This window comes from Trichosurus vulpecula, chromosome 4, assembly GCF_011100635.1.
Source record: "Trichosurus vulpecula isolate mTriVul1 chromosome 4, mTriVul1.pri, whole genome shotgun sequence".
NCBI lineage: Eukaryota > Metazoa > Chordata > Mammalia > Diprotodontia > Phalangeridae > Trichosurus > Trichosurus vulpecula.
Window position 1 is genome coordinate 215169091 of NC_050576.1, and position 20243 is coordinate 215189333.

Below are 20243 nucleotides of genomic sequence, written 5' to 3' on the forward strand. Positions count from 1 at the left end.
TGCTGGAGTTTGCTACTTCATGTCCATGTTCAGGGGCACATTGCTTTTTAAATCCGCACCTCCTACCTAGCTGTTTTCCAATTCTGGCAGGTGTCATGAGTCCTCCCTTGTGGCTCACCACTGTTCAGTTCTCCTCTACCAGATTGTATGGGTTCCTTCCTCTCCAGGGAGCAGTAGCTCTGGAGCAGCTGGACCCTTGGAGAAGTTTCATTAATTGACAAGACTATATGGTTCTTTCATGGTTCCAGAGCCAAATGCTTGTGCCATTTAAACCTGTTCTGTTTTAAATTACTCATAGTCCCAGGAATGGGAACACCTCTTTCTTAGACTGAACGAATGGATTTGTTTCCTGCTCCAGATCAACTCATGGTGATACCATTCCATTTACTTCCCCCTTCCCCTAGCATTCAGGGGAGGAGGGAATAACCCCACTTGAATTAGTATCTCACTAAGTGTTTTGGGGTTCAGAGAGGCCCAGGAGTTGCTTTTTGAAGGTCTTCAAAAAGGGAAAGGCAAAGCAAATAACTGATCTTAGCACAGGTATCTGAAACTCAGAAGGGTGGGCGTAATCTGACTAAATCTATTTCATCTCATTTGGTCCTCACAATGGTTGTGCCAATATCAGCATCATCCCCACTTCAGACAGGAGAAAACAGACTTTGAGAAGCTAAGCCTCTCCTAAGTCCTCCTCAATCTTAGTGCCCTACCTCTGAGAATACCCTCTATTGATCTTGTCTCCATCTTGTTCGTACATCATTGCTTATATATTGTCTTGTCCATCAGACTGTGAGCTCTGTGAGAGCAGGGGCTGCCTTTAGCCTTTCTTTGTATCCCTTAGCATATCTTATTGTCTTGTAATGGGGGCACTAATTCATGGGATCATAGATCATCTTGGTTTCCTGTCCCCAGGGTCTACCCCCATGTCTGGTGGATAGCAGGTACTTAATAAATGTACATTGAATGAATTTAGTCCTACTCCCTCATTTTACTGAATAAAAAGACATGAAATGACTTTAACTTGCTAAAGTTTGAGTGGCAGTCAGATCTGACACATGGCTCTGTGACTTCAAATTCAGTCCTCTTTCTGCTCTGACACAATGCTTCACCAGTTCTGAGTTCAAATCTTAGCACTACTGTCTCAATGTGTGACTAGGGGCAGATCCCAACTTCCCTGCAGTTAATTTTCTTTATCTATTACATTCAAATCCATGACTTAATGGAAGTTAATACTAGGATGAACTTGTCCTCGAATGGAAAGGGAGTGAAATCCATAAGTTCTAGCTGAGTTCTTTGATGAGAGGTATTAGATTAAATTAACTTTTATAAGCTTATTGGCAAGTAGGGTCATACCACATGTCTCCTGGAAACCACTGACCCAAAGGCCCAGGAACTACTGCAGATTTTAGGCTCAATTTTACGCCTGTTTGCCTCCTGTCCTGGGCAAGACAGCATCAGACCAGAAGACCAGACCTGCACACCAAGAGGGAGTCCCACAGACGATTCAGGCAGAAAGTGCAGCCATGGAAGAGGCTGCCTCTGCCCAGCCTGCTTTACGACACAGTCCAACAATGACAGACACACATAAAGACCTGAGGAAAAATATATTTAGTGTTTGAATAGACAGAATGAAATGGTTCAAATGTCAGAGATGAGCATTTAAAATGCAAACAATTGTAAGTTTTGTGCACACACCCCCACCCCCCCCATGTATCATCACTCCAAATACATACACACAGTTTGCCTCCAGGTCCAAGGCAGCTCTGGATATGCTGTGGCTGTGATGGAACCAATTATCACAGCCAAGATTCAGTCTTCACAGACTCTGAGGGCAGCAGAGACCCAAGCTGAAGATGGGGTGGATGGGGGGAAGGTATCTGTCTAAAATGCATTAAGAAGGGCAAGTTAAGACCACACCACCTCACAGGTACCCAGGGCAGACCATATTGCTGAGAACCAACATATCTCTGTGATTGATCCTGGAACCTCAGAAATCAACCTTCTCACACCAGAATGTGATATTACTCTCAGGTCTACATCACAGCCACCCCAGGTTACAAGGAGCTGAGGCTATAAAGGCCACAAAGAAAACGGCTCACCTGAGTAGACCATGGCACCAAAGTAAGTAGGTAAGGGTGGGGAGAAGGGGAGAAGGATCAGTGGACACCACTGATTCCCCTAAAAGGCTATAACAGTGTACTTGTATACCAACGAAGTTCATAAGCCAAGGCATGGGAAATCATGCCAGGTCAATGACCCTGAAATGGCAAAGTCAGAGGTATCTGGGGAACACTTTTGTTCCTCGTCTTTTTGATGGAATATTTGGAAAACTCAAGTCCAAAGGTTCTGTTGGACCTCAGTCTTGACCCAAGTCACTTTCCACTGGGATTCCAAAGTTTATTCTAAGTTGCTCCAAGAAAACAAAGGTTAAAATGGTATGTGGTATCAGGCGGATAGCAGCAGGGACCGTACCCTGAAATGAGAGGGAGAAAAGATAAGGTGTGGATGATCAGGTACGGGAAAGAATCCTTGATACTAATCTAGGGGACTCAGACCCTTCAACCGCACAAAACACAAATAAATGCAATGAGGCTGCTATGACCCACCTGTAGAATTATACAAGCTATCTAAGTCTTAAAATACAAAATTCTCAGTCTGGCACTTAAAGCCTTCCATTATATAGTTTCCACCTACCTTTCTAGTCTCATTGCATATCCCACCCCTTGGATACGCTTCCTCCCATTGAGATTACCTGGCTAGTCAGTCAGTCTCCCACTTCTGTGTACAAGTCATCTTTCATGTCTGGAATTTACTTGATCCTCACATCTGTCTCTTAGAATTCGCGTTTGGTTTTTTTTAGGCGTTTTCCAGTTGTGTTTAAATCTTCGTGATTCCTTTTGGGGGGTTTTCTTTGGTTTTGGGGGTTGGCAAAGATAATGGAGTGTTTTGCCATTTCCTTCTCCAGTTCATTTGACAGATGAGGAAACAGTGATTTGCCCAGGGTCACACAGCTAGTAAGTGTCTGAGAATTCCTAGGTTCCTTCAAAGCACAGCTCAGTTAACAGATTCTATTCTAGGTCTCACTCCTTTCCTCACTTTCCTCCACCTAATTCCTCCCTTCCCCCAGGAAGGGGGCCCATTTATTAGGACCCTCTCCTTCTTGAAATCACTTTATATGTACTTATTATGTATATGTTGTATTACCCCAGTAGAAAGTAAATGTATTTCTAGCTCCTAGTTCAAGGGTCTGTAGACCTTTAATAAATGTTTGTTAAATTGAATATAAGAAACTGAACCAGATTACAGACTATATGTAGAAGTGGATTACCTGAGACACATAGAGGGTAAGGGACCTGTTCAAGGTCATATAGCTAGTATGTGCCAGAGATAAGAATTTTAACTAAGCTATCCACTAAATGGACCTGCATTTAACTTGCTTGTTGCAGTCTACCTCTGGGCTAACTCCCCAACTCAGACCTGCAAGTTAGATCCTCCAAAGGGTGGTGATTTTCACAGGTTTCAAGATACCTTATGTATCTATGGCACTAAAATGAGCCCCTATAGGTGAGCTAATTTTCAATAGTCAGCCAGAAGAGTCTTCTGCATAGACACATTTAGTTTAAAGCAGGCCTGCAAAACCTGCCGCCCTCAGGCCACTTATAGCCCACAACCTGGGCTGCTTGCCGTATGCCAAAGGATTTCCTCTGCATACAAAGGATGTTTTCCTCTACATTTTCACAGGCAGTCAAAATCCTTTGGTATGCCACAAGCCCTGGCTGCAGATTGTGCAGGCCTGGTTTAAAGCAAAGGCGTTTATTACTAAGATGGCACAGTAAGAATAGAAGCTATAAAACTGTTACCTACCCCCCCTAAATGTGAGGCACATTATCCCACTAATATACACCTTGCAGTGGGGAAAATAAGCATAAACTTTGAATACAATTGGTAATGAGGCATACACACCGAGAACACATATGACCAAGGAAATTCATGCCTCGGGTACTGTAGTACTCCAATATGCTTTCTTTCCCCATGGAGTTTGGGCACTGTTTCCCTCCCCATTGAGACCAGTGTCTCTTCTGGGTGAGCCACTCAGATGGGCTCCTCAACTTTGCTCCTTCCTGTTGCTCGATTCTCAACAGCCAGGGCAATAACTGAAGCTGCTTTCTGCTTTAAATGCTGCTTGCTAAGTCTATGTTTGTCATGTTCCCTGCCAGTGTGGTGTCTCATAACTGATCAGAAGCTCTATTAGAAAATGCCATGGTAGATGGGTTAGGGAAGGAGAGGAAATGCCATCTGCTCGAAGACAAGGGATGAAGGGACCACACTCCACACAACTGCTATCTTGAACTGCTCCCACCACTCAAACTCTTGTGTGGCTCTCAGATGCTAGACTGGCCACTCAGGCATGGTTAATCATTTCTCAATGGCCCTTCTAATTCTACCAGATCTTCTTCATACCTCATAAAGGGATAAAAGTCATACAAGTCTTTGCACTTAGTTTGACAACTTATTATACGACTTTCATTTTCTGTAATTACATCCTGGGCTGGGGGCTTAGTCAGACACCAACTCCTCCCCACCCCAAACACAAGTAAAAAAGTCAAACAAAAAACTAAGTAGGGCAAATCCCCTCCCTCCTTGAAAAAAATCTTCCTTTAAATATACGTCTCCCTTGGGCTACAGTCCTTGCACAGCCAACCTTCCCCAAAGGTTGACCTACATTCTCTACATCCATTTCCTTGCTACCTCTTCATTCATTCCATCCTACAGTTTGGCTTCTACTCCTACTGGTCCACTGAAACTTAACTCTTGAAAGTCACCAGTGGCTTTCCAACTGCCAAAATAAGTAATTTTTTCCTCCTTGTCCTTTTCTGTAGCAATTTATCCCACCTTCCCCTTTTCTTGAAAATTTTCCCTCTTGACCACCATGCTTTGTGATAATCCCAGCTGGTTCTTCTGCTACCTGTTTCTTCCCCTTCTTTATTTTTTCTTGGCTCCTCCTTATCCTTCAGTGTCCTAAAGGTGAACCCTCCCTAATGTTCAATCCTTGGCCTTTCTTCTCCCTGGGAACCCTCTTCCTCAGAGAACACATCCATTCTCACAAGCTTCAGCTGCTTTTTTTATTTGATGACCCGTGACATCTCCTGTCCCTGAACCCTCAAGTTCCAGTCTAACATTTCCAGTTGTCCATTGGATATTTCCACTTGGATGTCCAGTTGTCATCTTAAACTAAAGATATCTAAAACAAAACTCAACGCCTCCAAAATAGTTGCTCTTTCTGACTTCCTATTTCTGTCACTCAGTCTGAGTCGCCTTTACCTTATTTCTTTATGACTCCCAGTCAGTCACCTGATCATGTTAATTCTTCACATAGTTCAAATCCTCATAGGATCAAAGAATTTAGACATGGAAGAGACCAACACCTTCATTTTATAAATTAAGAAAAACTGAGGCCTAGTGTACCTAAGTGACTTGCTCAAAGTCATACAAGTAGTAAGTTACTAAGTTTCAAACTCAGTTTCCTAAATTCCAAATCCAGTGTTTTTAAATGTATGATAATGGGAAACATTAATATAGCTCTTGAAGGTTCCAAAGACACTTTACAAGCATTATCTTATCTGACTTGTGAGATAGGAGCTATTATCACCCTTTTACAGATGAAGAAACTGAGGCTCATGGAGATAGTTATTTGACCAGAGTTTTACGACAAATGTGTTTAAAGCAAAATTTTAACCCAGCTCTACCTGACTCCTAGTACTCTGTCCACCATGCCGTGCTGCCTTCCAATCATCTGTTTCTGTCACAATCTAGTCTGCTGTCATCTGCTGCCTGATCTTCTAACAGGCCCAGTTCGAATTCCTCCAGTCCATTCTATATATTTCTGTCAGATTCATCTACCTGAAACATTATTCTACAAAATAAGTTACTCCACACAATCTAATATTTAAGGGGCTTCCCATTGCTTACATGGTACATTACAATCTCTGTTCTTACATTCCAAGTCTGCTACAAACTGGCCCTAACTAAGCTACCTTTCCAGTCTCACGCTTTTTCGCTACTAGTTCCCTAAATAAACTTTCCATTCCGGTCAAGTTGGTCTGTTCTCTGCAACCTGAATATTTTCTATGCATTCCCAGCTCTTCAACTTTGCTCATGCTATCTACCTCCCCTGGAAGAAGACGAATAATTATTATTATTAAGCAGCTAGGTGGCACAGTGGATAGAATGCCAAGCCTGAAGTCAGGGAAACTCTTGAGTTCAAATCTGGCCTCAGACCCTCACTAGCTGTGTAACCCTATTTGCCTCAGTTTCCTCATGTATAAAAAGAGCTGGAGAAGGAAATGGCAAACCGCTCTGGTATCTCTGCCAGAAAAACCCCCCAAAAGGAGTCGCAAAGAGTCAGACACAATTGAAAAATGACTAAATAATTATTATTAGAGCTAGTATTCATATAATACTATAAGGTTTGCAAAGTACTTTACAAATATTATTTCATTTGATTCTAATCACAATTGTAGGAGCTAGGTGCCATTGTTATCCCATTTTAAAGATGAAGAAACTAAGGAAGGCAGAGGTTAAATGATAGCCGCTACCCTGGAATGCCATTTATTTCTGCCTATCCAAAATATGATGCAGTGTGGAATAGAGAATAACGGTTTATCCTTGGAGCCAGCAGGCACTGGGTTCAAGTCTTGCCTTTCATCCAGAATAGTCGTATGATCGTGGGAAACGAAGGCTGTAAGTTAGAGGTGAATTACCAATCTACAGTGGTAGTAGTTTCCACAGAGAGTTCCCTGCACCTATAAAATTTTATGGGTCTATCCCCAACTCCCCAGGGGCAGCAGTAGATGACACAGTAGAGTGCCAAACTTGAAGTCAGGAAGACTCGTCTTCTTGAGTTCAAATTCGGCCTCAGACACTTACTAGCTGTGTGACCCTGGGCAAGTCACTTCACCCTGTTTACCTCAGTTTCCTCATCTGTAAAATGAGCTGGAGAAGGAAATGGCAAACCGCTCCAACATATCTCTCCCAAGAAAACCCCAAATGGACTCATGGAGAGTCAGAGAGGACTGAAAAAAAAGAAATGACTGACAACAACATGCAAAGCGCTGTGCTGGGTGCTGGCTATGTAAAGGCCACATAAACAGTTCCTGCCTTCTGCCTAGGGTGGTGGCAGGATACAACACATATCCAAAACAAATAAATTAAGGTTGTCCCTTTAACGGGGCTTAAGCCATTTAAAACTGCACTTGGACTTTCGGGACATGCTGTAATTTGAGAAGCATGAGACTGCTTTTAAGGGGTCCCCTGAACTTGTCTTTTTGAGTTGCCATATTTTCTGGAATCACTGGGTGCAGAGCCCGCAGGAGGCCCTGAATGTGTCAAGGACGAAATTCCCCCTAAGCTGACATAATTTGTTGTTGCACCTCAAGCTGGACTCCTTGTATGTCCTTAGGAGGCAAGACAGGCACCAGCCAGTCTCTGCCAGGCTGGGATAATGCTTGTACAGCTGGGGTCTTTTGCAGGTAGGCAGACCCTCCTATCTTCCTAGTATAGCAGTTCCCAAGGGAAAAGAATGAGACTTTTGCCATGACCTCGCTCCTCCCCGTGGGGCGTGATTTGGTCTTTTTTCCCACTTTTGCAGCACCATTCCCCCTCCCATGTCACACCCCTTCCTGGTATCCTCTCTTCCTTTTGTCCTGCAATTATAAAAATGCAAACTTCTGTAAAGACTGGGAACCTTTTGGGTTCCACATGCATGTTCATTTTTCTTGTAATAAGCCTGGTTTTCACATAAGTCTCGTGACATTGTGATTGTCTATTGATACTACTGACCACTGAAAAACAGATTTGAATTTGTGGGGGGCAGGAGTGTGACTACCCCTGGCACCCAAGGTAAGTGGCTATTTGTTGATTCATTTTTAAAATCAATCTTTACTGATAGCTTTTGTTTTACATCATCTAAATTCTACTCATTAATTTAATTGGTGACACATTTTGATTCAATAAGCATTTATTAAGCACTATGTGCATGCACTGTGCTAAGCACTGGGAACAAAAAGACAAATCTACTTGGGGATGAGAAGGTGGTGTGACCATCACTGACAAGTAGGGACTGGATGATTATGAAAAAACATTACAAGCTTTTGAGAGTTTGTAACTAGGAGATCCTTCAAATTTCTTGGTCAAACATTTTTTTTTTAAATGATTCATCAACTCTTCCCTGACTCTTCCACAGGGTAGGGCTCTTTTCCCTAAATCCTACCAAAGACAAGTCTTTGAGCCTGTTAAAAGAATAGGTACCTTGTAAAAAGCCAGAGGTCCCAATTTGGCTGTCTTTGATACACAATGAATGATACCCTGGAAGAGACAATAAACACAATTTCCCAAAGATGATATACAACAGCCTAGTTATACCTTAGTCCCTGTGTAGCTTTCCCCTCAACTTTATGTATGGTCTGTGTTATAGACAAAGCCAGGCAAGTTAGCACCTTTTTTTGAAGTTTCTCTTCATTCTTTTCCATTGGCTAAGTTGAAAAAATTGAGGTGATCCCCAGAGTTAAAAAATAGCCTACTCTAATTCTTTGGTTTTGTGATAGTAATGACATATGGAAGGAAGGGTCTTTAAGAGAAATGAAATAGCTCCATGAACTCACATCATAATCCTGGGCACTCATCATTCGAGTCTTGATCACATCCAACGGCTGACATAGAATGGTGGCACATAAACCCTAGGGAGAGAGAGAACCTTGAGATTATAGGGGGTAAAAGATCACTCCTACCATCATCCATTGGTCATTTGTCGTTAGAATATTCTAGGTATTTTCCTCATTTAAATTTCTCAATGCTTTGGCAAACCAGAAGGTACCAGCAAGGTGCCTGAGAACCAACTGGTCACCCAATGGATGAATATGACTTATCGCACTGTCCTCCACCTCCTGTTTCAGAAACCATGCCATCATGGTTGTTCACCAGAACCTACCAGTTGTTGTCTTTCAGATTCATCAATAAAAGCCCCAGGACAAGCTGCTTCTGTCCAGGAGTAGGTTCTATCCTCGAAAATTTGGCTTCCCTTCCCAACCATAGATCAAGAAAGACACAGCTGTGTTTGTGCTTTTGTTTTCTGCGGGGAGGGGTGGTATTGCTGATTTGATCACCTTCTCTTAACAGCTCTGCATCCTCAGTTTATTTGCCTTGTTCAGGGTATATGGGAGTGGGCATCTGGAAGGGTGAATGGGCTGGTGGCCACCCAATAATGCAGTTGTACTCAACATAAAAAATGACTGTATACACATCTGATTGGACTTTGTGCTGTTTATTATAGGAGCTAAGATTACAAGGGAAATTGGCACCACATCATGCATGAGGAAAGATTACAGAAATCTTGACCCTGTGAGAAACCTCAAGTGATAAAAGAGCAAAGGCTTACTTATAGCTAGAAGTCCTAATAGGAGTTCAGTGGCATCAGACAATCCAAGTTTACATAGCTAAGTCTATGATTTAAGGATGAGCTAGCTATCATGTCAATGGACAGAAAGAAACTTTTCAAGTCCAAGTAAGTTGGTAGATCAAACTTATTCAACATCACATTAAATTCTTAGGAGAGAAAACCTGGTAAAAAGGAGACAGTCCACAGGAGGAAAGGTGGTTGTCAAAAAATATATAGATATGATGAAAGGGGACAGTGACTGAGGAAGAGAGGGAGAGGGGGCAAGGAAATGGGGAGCTCAAAGGAGGAGAGGAAAGGAAGGAGGGAGAGAGAAAGGTGGGAAAAGAGAGTAGGAAGGACGAAGGGAGGAGAGAGAGAGAAAAAGAGAGGGAAGAGAGGGAGGGAGAAAGGGAAGAGGAGGAGAGAAGAGAAGGAAAGAAAACAGAAGAGAAGAGACATATGACCCAAACCCAGAATTCTAGTCAGTAGCTTACTATTGACTAACAGAAATTAGGGTATTCCATTTCTCTGGTTCACTGCTGCTTTATCAGGATAAATGCAGAAGAGCAAAAGTCCAAGACAGAAAAGGCAGATTTAAGCTACGTGGCTAATTCCCTTCCTACAGCCACCTTAAGCCACAGCTACTGCGCTAGGCCCCAACTTGAGGAATGTTTATCAAGGGGCACCAGGGATGGGCCTGAGACCCACCAGAGACACTAGAAACTTCAGAGCGCCTTTTTCTTTTTACGCCAGTTAATGCAAAGACTGGGTTTCCCCAGAGATACAAAAGAGGATCAGGATTCTTTTTTTTTTATTTGTTACTGGTAGATATTCATAATAAAGGAATGTAATATGGGTTCTTCCCCAGGCCTATTGTCCTTGCCCTAACTTCGTGTGAAGACAAATCAAACAGGACGTGGGGAGGAAGATGGGTTTTAATGCCCCAGCCTCCACACAGTTCCAGTGGATATTTTGGAGGGCACAGTCTCCAAAATAGGTTTTGAGGTTACAGGATCGTAATCAGAATTGGAATACAAAGAATTTCCTAACCTTGAGATATTTGTTCGGGAATATAAACTTTGAAACAGGAATTAACCTAGTACATCAAAAACAAACAAACCAAAAAAACCCCAGGATTCTGCTGCCTTTTGTTGGCTTCCTGGTTAAGTGGGGGAGATTGATAACCTCAAGTTCTGCATTAAAGAGCTGTAGCTCTCCCTGGCAAGACTTTCTAGTCATCCCAACAGATGGTAATGGAGAATATCTCATCAGCCATCAAACTAGAGTTCACAGCACAGAAGCATGATGGCAGCAGAGACAACATCAAAGAGGAGTGCAATGATAGGCAGCTCTGCAGGGCTAGAAGGGTGAACTGCTAGGTTCATATGTGCCCTGGTCACACATACCCTGCTGTATACATGGGTTTCTGTCTATGCCTCTTCACCTGTATTTTCTGGTCACGTGTACTCTTTGCAATGTGAGCTTTACTCCATATACCTCATACAAGCATAGGGGGAGGGGTGTGAAATCTTCCCTTGTCACTTTATTTGCCATGCTATCAATGAAATACCCTTTGTTCTGAACTGAATCATCTAGCTGATGATCCACTTGGTAAGGGTTTGTGGGCTATGGTTTTGCATGAGTGTTGACCCGAAGAGTACCCTGAAACAGGGATAACTTTTCTGTGGGTCTCATCTCAATGAGAGATGGGTACCAATGGGACTACATTAATATTTTGGGGAGATTTCCCCAAAACATACTAAATGCTCTAAAAGTTTGTATTCTGAGACCACATATGCCACATGTACATTCCACTATACCTACAAGGTCATACAGCTTCATGAATATCACTTGGAGCTTTTAAAAGGAACCTACAGCAATGAAGCTGGCTATTATGTGGATTCTGAGACCATCTGAGAAGGAAGTCAAGGTGAGCACCAGTTCCTTGATTTGGTAGTAGCAGGATGCCTGTAGGAGGAGATTGAAACCAAGAGGAACCATGTCAGGAACTTCAAACCTCAATCGTAGCAGCATTTTATGCCTGTTTCTCTCTATCACCTCTGTCCAGCAAGAAGTTTGCACAGAAGCTTAGTATGAACCCAGCAATACCTGTATACTATGGCATTATGGACAGGAGTCTGGCCTTGCAGCCAGGAGAGTCAGGTTTGAATCCCAGCCCTGATAGTTACTGGCTGTGTGGTTATGGACAAATTGCTTGACCTCCTTGAGACTCAGTTTCTTCATTTGTGAAATAGAGATAATACTTGTATTTTCTCTCTTGCAGGGCTGTTGTGAGGAAAGCCCTTCAGCAATCTTAAAGCACTCCATAAATGTAAGTTAATTATTATGTATCTCATCTTACCAGACTTTTTTCCCTGAGGCAGCAGTTCTGAACACTTTCTTTCAAATCTGTGACTATAAAGTGCATGAATAGGATTCAATAGTATTTTTACTGTTTTAAAGGTAAGACTTACATTGAAACAGCCTGAGATTCTGTGATAACTTCATTTCTGGCCTCCTTCCATGACACTCTCACACCCAATAGATGAGATTAAAGCAGACAGCTGAAGATCTGGGGGAAGGAACATGTCCTACCTGTCCCACCGTCATCAAAGCCCCTCGAACTGATGCCATGGTAACACCAGAGAATAACGTCAAAAACCCCTCTAGAGGAAAGAAGAGGGGTAGGGAAGCAGATGGAATGAAACTGAGCAAATTTGGACCAAGGGTCTGTAGGCATAGTCCCAATATGGACAATTACCCTGAGAGCCTCCAAAGTGAATTCACCTCCAACTTCATTAAATAGTGCATGCAACGTCCAAGGATCCCAAGTTAGGTGCTGGTATAAGAAGATTAAAAAGCGACCTGGGATCTCCAGCACTCCCTCTTAGAGAATCCTAAGCTTCATTCAATTCGATTCAGTTTCAGTAACCATTTATTAAGCTCCACTTATTAAGGTGTTGGGCACTGGGGATACAAATATGAACTAGTCCCTGTCCTCCAAGAGCTTACATTCCCCATTAAGAGGAGTATACACACAGAAAAGTAAATACAAGATGTAATTAAAGAAATAAAGCCATGGTCCATAGGCTACCCCCTACAGCCTTTTCTAATCCCTTTCATCATTTGTCCTCTTCCCCTCCTCAAATTTTTATGTATATACTTGAATGTTTACATGTGACAGCCCCTCAATAGAATGTAGGCCCCTTGAAAGCAGGGACTATTTCGTCTTTGTATCCCTTAGAATGGTTACTTGCATATTTTACTTTTGGGGTCAAGACCTCTAATTACATAGGTGTGAATGAAGATGCAGAACAACAGCCTCCTACCCTCCCATAATTCAGAGTCTTATAGAATTGCTTGGGGAGCATGTGAGAGGCATGACTTGGGCCCAGATCATCTTGATTCGAAAGCCAGACCTTAGTCTACTACTCCATGCTGACTCTCACCCTGAACATAAGAGGGGCTTGATAACTGCTTGTAAAATCACAGGAAAATCCTAAACTATGTGCCTCTTATTTCAGAAGTTTTATTTGGGTGGGTACCTAGGACTCACTTTGTTCTAATAAACTTGATTCAAAAAACACCAACAGCAACAAAACAAAAATAAACAAATTTCTATTTTTCTTCCCCTTTAGGAGAGCCTACCTTCCTGAATTACACGAGTCATCCCGTTCAGCACATGGGAATAACTATAGGATAGAAAATGCTTTTATTTACACACAAACACACACACACACACACACACGGGTATTATGGAGAAGCCTAACGTGGAATTCAGAGATCATCTGTGGATTTCATTTATCCAGGCTATTTCCATTTCCTTGTAAGTCCAAATTATTCCTTTTTACATCTCTAGTCAAAGGCAGCACATTTCTCAGGGACCTGCTGCCATCTGGTAACAGCAAGACCTACTGCTTTATACTGTTTATTTCAGTAGGATTGTGGGACTTTTTTGCATGGTTTACTGGGTGTGGATCAGCATGTTCATTTGCAGCTTTCCTCAGATCCCTATTTTTCAGGCTTTCATTCCTACCAGGTGAGATTTCTTTCCTCACATCAACCAGTAAAAGTTCCATTCTCTGGTATATGCTTTCTGCTGGGCACTTTGCCACAGTGGCCTGGGGGCAGGGCTCAGTGTCTCTGGGGCTTTAACGACAGCTAGGAGGAGATAGCAAGGAAACATCATCCTGCCATAGTTATGTCCAAGAAGACTGGAACATGAGTCTGTTAGCTCTATCTCTACTCCCCAAAACACTAAGGAATAGCTCTGAGTTTACAAGATCATTTAACAGATCATTAGCTCTGATGTTAACTTCAATTTGGGTGAGGTGATCTTTAAGGTCCCTTCCAGTTGACAGCTTCTATGAAGTATGAACTCAGTCCCTCTCCTTCACCACTTACTTCCTCCTCAGGTGCACTGGAACCTTCACATCATTCTGCATCCTGCTTCCAAATAAGATCCAACGATTAGAAGGGCCAACCACCCTTGTACACAAGGATGTGAGAAGGTTCAGAGGAATAGAGATGCCAAGGGGAAAATGGTAGAGGGAAGGACTGCCCACATAAAGGAGCAAGGGAAAACAGAGGGAAGACAACAGGGGACGTGACTGACCTAACATTCACCATGTCTGCTGGGCTCCCCAGAAACCCACCAACAAAACCTAAAACCAGAGGAAAAAAGGGCATAGGATTTACAATCCTGCTTCATACTCTGTGCAAGTCCAGGGACTGTCTATTCTCTCAGCTCCCATGGTTTCTTACTTCCAAGAGCCCCCTCAGAGAAAATGAACAACAATATCCCTTAACAACCCTTTGGCTCTTCTCCATCAGCCCCAAGCTCAGCTCATCTTTACTCACCTCCAATGGCTGCCATATACACCTTCTCATAGAAAAGCAGGTATTTCTTCTGGTCGTGTATTGCACGGTTCCGCAATGAGTCATAGATGGCAAAGCGAGTTGCAGAATACATCAGCTGATAAAGAGATGGAAAATTTCAAAGAGAAGGATATCTCAGGCAGCCAGGAGAAATATTAAACAGTAGTCCCTATATCCCATTGCTCTTAAGTGAATAGGCAAGAATTAAAAGAACAACAAGAAAAAAAAAACAACTCTCAGAGCTACAGCATTTCACATTCATTATATGCTAGGCCTTGATTAAGTTCTGAGGATTGTATTAGCAAGGAAATAACCATAATATAGATGATAATTGTAAATATGCCTATATAGTTCTGTCTCACAAAATATAAAAGAATCTCCATATAGAATGCAGAAGAAGTCAACCAGGGGCAACTAGGTGGCACAGTGAGTAGAGCACCGGTCCTGGAGTCAGGAGGACTTGAGTTCAAATGCAGCCTCAGACACTTGGCATACTTACTACCTGTGTGACCTTGGGCAAGTCACTTAACCCCAATTGCCCTGCCTTCCCCCCTCAAAAAAAAAAGTAAATCATTTATTCAGACACCAGAGAACCAGATCTAAAAACCAATAAGTCCAATCCATCACAGCATCAAAGAAATTAATACACATTAGCACAGCAGAGAACTCTATCACAGCAGAAAACGACTCCATCTCAAAATCATTCCCGCCCGCTGCTGGGGCCTTGACATCAACAGTCACTTACAGCACAGCTAGCACACGTCTGCTCTCTCCCTCAGCTCTAACCACTCTGAGCATTTCCTGCTCCACCCTTTCCTGTTCCTGTCCTTCAGCAAGCTCCTGTGACTTAGGCTTCCTGTGATGTAAGCAAGTTACATAGGCCTATTAATGGGTGACAAAGATCTTCAAATTTAAATTACCATTACATATTTGGCCCCAAGATCTTTCTTATCCATTACATAGGTCAATAGGAATTTTTTGATAACCGGTGTCAACAGAACTTTACAACGATATAACAGGGATAACACAAAATAAGCATATAAAACAATATCACCATTCCCTCCCCCCTTGAATGAATGGGGCTCAGAATCTTGGGGTAAGGGGTGAAGGTCTTGTCCTCCATAGCTTCTTCCTGCTGAAATTGGACTTAAAGCTGTCCCTGCCCCAAGAGGTCAAGAGTCCCATTCGAGAGGTCAGTTCTTTAGCTAGCATCCAGAGCTTGTTCGATGCCAGGTCCAGTGGTGACACATCACAGCCATCAGATCTAAGGATGACATCAGGGGATGACATTTGGTTTAAACGTTCAGGCATCTGCAGGTGGATGGTATTAAGTCTGCAGGAAACAAATCTAGCAAACAAATTTGACAGTCAAAAAAACAAAAAAGAAACAAGGAGACTATCATAGCCTCATTCACGGTAGAATACATGAGTCAAAGGCACAATTATTCTCCCGAATAAGCAACAGTTACAGTATTATCTTTTCCATGTGCTATAATTTCTGCAGCCTTTGGAACATCATCCAGTTTCCGTTTTACCCATACTTTAGCTCCCAACTTTATTCTATCAGTAGAACTAAACCCTTCATTTTCTCTGATATTTCAGAAGGAGGGTCAGTTTCCACAAGGGGTATTGTTTCACAAGGAATAATAATTACTTGAACTATTCTATCATTTTTACAAAACTGTATGGGTTCTTTACCTAAATTTTGGAATGTCACAGTAATTTCTCCTTGGTAATTAGAATCTATCACTCCAGCCAATACATGTATTCCTCAAGCTGCTAATCCTGATTTAGGTAATATCCACCCAAAATGATTCCTAGGGATTTTCATACATATTCCAGTATAGATTTTTCTTATTTCTACTCTATCCAACCAAAAGTCCTCTCTAAACAATGTAAATTATATCCTGCCAAACCAGGTGTTCCTGGACACTGTGGTGGGACATCTTCCCTCACAGTCCAATATTCAATATTTGAGATGTTATGTGTCTGCTGTTTTCTAATTTGCAGATTTGGGATCATCATTCTGACTAGAGGTGTACTTCCTCCTAATGGTCTATTACTCAAATTACAGAAAGCAGTAAACAAATTATCTCTCCAATGTTGATACAAATTATTAGAACTTAATTTTCTTAACTGTTCTTTCAACAATCCATTCATTCTTTCAATTAACCCAGATGCTTGTAGGTAATATGGAGTATGATACATCCACTGTATATTGTTCAGTACACAGTATTTTTCATTTCATTAACTTTGAAATGTCACTTTGAATCCGCATTGGGGTAACATAATATAGACTTACAATATCTAGAGTTTTACGGGTGTTTTTCTGAGTTGCATTCTTATAAGGACAAGCCACTAGTACACCTGAATAGGTGTCAACACAAGTACATATAAATTTACATCCTTTATCTTGGGGTCATGGTCCAATATAATCTATCTGCCAAATCTGGGCTGGAACTTTCCCCTTTGCTATTTCTCCAGTTACTACCATAGGAACAGTTCATTCCTTTTCCAGTTGACATATATAACATTCTTCAGCCACTCATTTTAACAATGAGTGAGAGATACTAATACCTCAATCTTGTTCTCCCTGGTGTGTGGGCTGGACTCCTAAATGGCCAGCCATTTAATGGACCTATTTTGCTAGTACCAGATCATCAGTTGGTGTCAGAGTAGGGACAATATATTCAATAGCAATCTTTGCTAGTCGATCAGCATGTGCATTGTACTCACATTCTCATGTAGTGAGGGTCACATGAGCATCTATACGAAAAACTGACAAATTAGTAACCAAAAACATGTCCCATATACCTTCCCATAATTCTTTGCCCCAAACTTGTATACCATGAATTTCCTAATTTTGATTTTTCCACATTGGCATCCATGTAGCTAACCCATTAGCTCATGAATCAGTGAATGTGTGACACTGTCCTGCTTGTTCTGCTTTGATAGCTTGATGTACTACCATCAGTTCAGTATATTGACTACTTGCACCTATACCAGTACTTTCCAAAGTTCTCTTAGTACATGGGTTATAGGCTACTGCTTTCCAATGTCTTTTATGGCCCAAATATTTTGCTGTCCCATCAGTAAACCATGCATGTTTCTTCTGTTCTTCAGTTAATCCATCACATCCCTCATTCCTTTTACCAAGGGCTATACCAACTGTTGCCTTGGTTCAGGGGGTTTATAATTTCTCTCTGTCTATGTTTACTATAGATTCACGTAGAGCAGAAACTCCACTTTTGCCTGTTTTAGATCTATTTCGAATATACCATTTCCATTTAATTATGCTGGCCTCTTGTGTATGTCCAATTCTGTGAGATGCTGGGGTATTCATTACCCAGGTCATAATCGGGATTCCAGGCCTTAATACCACTTTGTGGCCCAGAGTCAGTTGTTCAGTCTCTGCCAAAGCCCAATATGCAGCTAACAACTGCTTTTCAAAAGGTGTATATTGAACTCCAGATGAAGGAAGTTTCCTAGACCAAAACCCTAAGGGTACATTTTGGCTTTGTTGTTTTTGCCATAAATTCCAGTTTGACTCCAGTTGACTGAATCCTGTACAGTCACCTATAATTCCACCAGGCTACTCTGCATAGGCCATATATCTAGAGCTCATTGTATAGCAGCTTTGGCTTCTTCAAAAGCTTTACTCAACTCACGCAACTTTATATAAGGGTTTCAAAATCTGTCCCAAATGTGGAATGTGGTATCTCCAAAATCCAAATAGTCCCATGAACTTTTGGACCTCTTTCTTATTGCTGGGGATAGGAAAATCTTGAATCTTTTGTCCAGCTTGTGGGAGAATTTCTCACAGTCCTTTATTCCATTGTATACCCCAAAACTTTACCGTTTGAGCTGGTCCTTGAATCTTTGCAGGGTTAATTTCCTGTTTTCTGCTTTTCATATGCTCAATTAAAAGTATCAAACTCTTCTCCACTTCTTTTACATTTTCTCCCTGTATCATAATATCATTTATGTAGTGGGTAAGATGTGTACCAAGTAACTTCAATTCATCTAAATGTTCAGCCACAATCCTGTGACAAACAATTGGGCTATATAGATATCCTTGTGGCAATTGGGTAGAAGTATATTGTCGACCCTGCCATGTGAAAGCAAACTGGTCCCATTGTTTAGAGTCTATTGGGATCATAAAGGAAGCACTGGCCAAATCAATAACTGTGTAGCAAGTCCCATCATATTTCTGGATCCTTTCTATTAAGGTAACAGTATCTAGAACAGCAGAGTACAAGGGAGGAGTCACTTTATTCGATTGTCTATAATCCACTGTCATTCTCCATGTTCCATCTGACTTTCATACTGGCCATACAGGATTATTCCATTGAGTGGTTGTAGGGACTAACCCTCCTGCTTCAACAAAGTCCTTTATAATACTGTCAATTTCATCTTGCCTGCCTGGAACACGATACTGCTTCAAAGTACTTACTTTAGAAGGTTCAGGTAAAGTGATTGGTTCCATTTTTACTTTTCCCACCAAAACTGTATTAATTCCTATCTTCCTTACTGCAAATTGATTATCTCCCTTCAGGTAAATTCGGAGTCATACCTCTCAATATATCTATTCCAATGATGTATTCAGGACAGGGTACAATGACCACAGTATATTATTTCTTAGGCAATTGTCCAATTTTTATCATTAGTTTAACTTGTTTGGATAATATTTCAGTGCCTCCCAGTCCTGTGATGGTAATAGGAGTTCCATGCCTTAACTTGTCAGGATTTTCATATATAAGGGAGGTCTCCGCCCCAGTATTGATCAATGTCCTATTTACAGTATTTGATCCATTCTTCCAATATACAGTCAGATTAATATGGGGTCTGTAATACTGTCTGTGTGTTTCTTTAATCTGAGCTGGGCCTCAGCCTATTTCCTAGTTTCCCTGAAGGTGTAACTCCCTTGGATACAAGGGTTCAAGATCTGTAGGATTTGTAGGGGCAATTCTTACTTTCCTATTCCATCTGCTATTAAGCCCCTTATCTCAGCACATTGTGTATAGCTCATTAGTTAGAATACCATCTATTCTTCCAAAATCTACCCCTGCTCTCAATAGAGTAGTAAACATTTCTTTTCTTGTCACTCTGTTCTGATGTTGAATCTGCTGGCTATTCACACTTCTCTCTCATGGAAATTTATCTTTCCCCCAGTCTCCTAAGTCAGTTAACTATGAAATCTTATCTAGCACCTCCAAAAGACAATGCTCTATCTCCCCAATTAGCAGAGTCAGAACTAGGTGTTTATAAGCAGGAGGAGCTGTCGTAACTATCATATTTCTATGACAGACCTCCAAGAGAATATCATAGTATGCATCTGCATTTCCCATCGTAATAGCAGTCTTCATTACCTCCTCCTTTAACTTTCTTATACAGTCCCAAAGTGAACACCAGGACCTATCTGTACTGGGCCACACAGAATCAGTGAGATACTCTCTGTTACATCCCTCTGCTGCTAAAGCTAACAGGCTAATTGTCCTGTTACCCCCTTGCAGATGAAAATCCTTAAAAACTTGCTGCACAAAAGGACTCTGACTAATGCTAATGAATTTAATACAGTCCACACTATCTACTGATACTCCTGTGGCCCTTTCATCACTGATTCTCACAATCCAAGATATTATTTTCCCATTCCTTGGGTAAACCTACTCAAGATATCCGTGATTTCCTGCTGTGTAAAATCTCCCAACACCTTTCGAAGTACTATATTATTTCCTTGGGTCTCTTGCCTCCTTCGCATTCTGGGGCATACTTCTGTCTGAGCAGCCTGGTCTAACATATCATTTTCTGGCTCAGGAGCATCATGCTATATATAGTATCATTTCATGCCTCAGCTCCTAATATAGCATGATTTTCTGCTGACTCTCCCTGTTGCCATGGCAACAAGATGGGCAGCTAAACTCAACCTGGGATGAAC

At 41.7% G+C, this 20243-nt stretch overlaps 1 protein-coding gene across 1 annotated transcript in view; it reads right to left on the minus strand.

Moving 5' to 3' along the window:
* Positions 1-1583: 1583 nt before the first annotated feature.
* Positions 1584-20243, minus strand: part of LOC118845803 (mitochondrial dicarboxylate carrier-like) — a 39126-nt gene continuing 20466 nt past the window's right edge. The window contains exons 4-12 of the mRNA XM_036753839.1: positions 14291-14405; positions 14046-14094; positions 13835-13876; positions 13079-13122; positions 12026-12096; positions 11306-11398; positions 8658-8732; positions 8305-8361; positions 1584-2470 (exon numbers count right to left, since the gene is read on the minus strand). Coding sequence (XP_036609734.1) covers positions 2354-2470; positions 8305-8361; positions 8658-8732; positions 11306-11398; positions 12026-12096; positions 13079-13122; positions 13835-13876; positions 14046-14094; positions 14291-14405 — 663 coding nt within the window. The 3' untranslated portion in view covers positions 1584-2353. The remainder of the gene's footprint in view (positions 2471-8304; positions 8362-8657; positions 8733-11305; positions 11399-12025; positions 12097-13078; positions 13123-13834; positions 13877-14045; positions 14095-14290; positions 14406-20243) is intronic.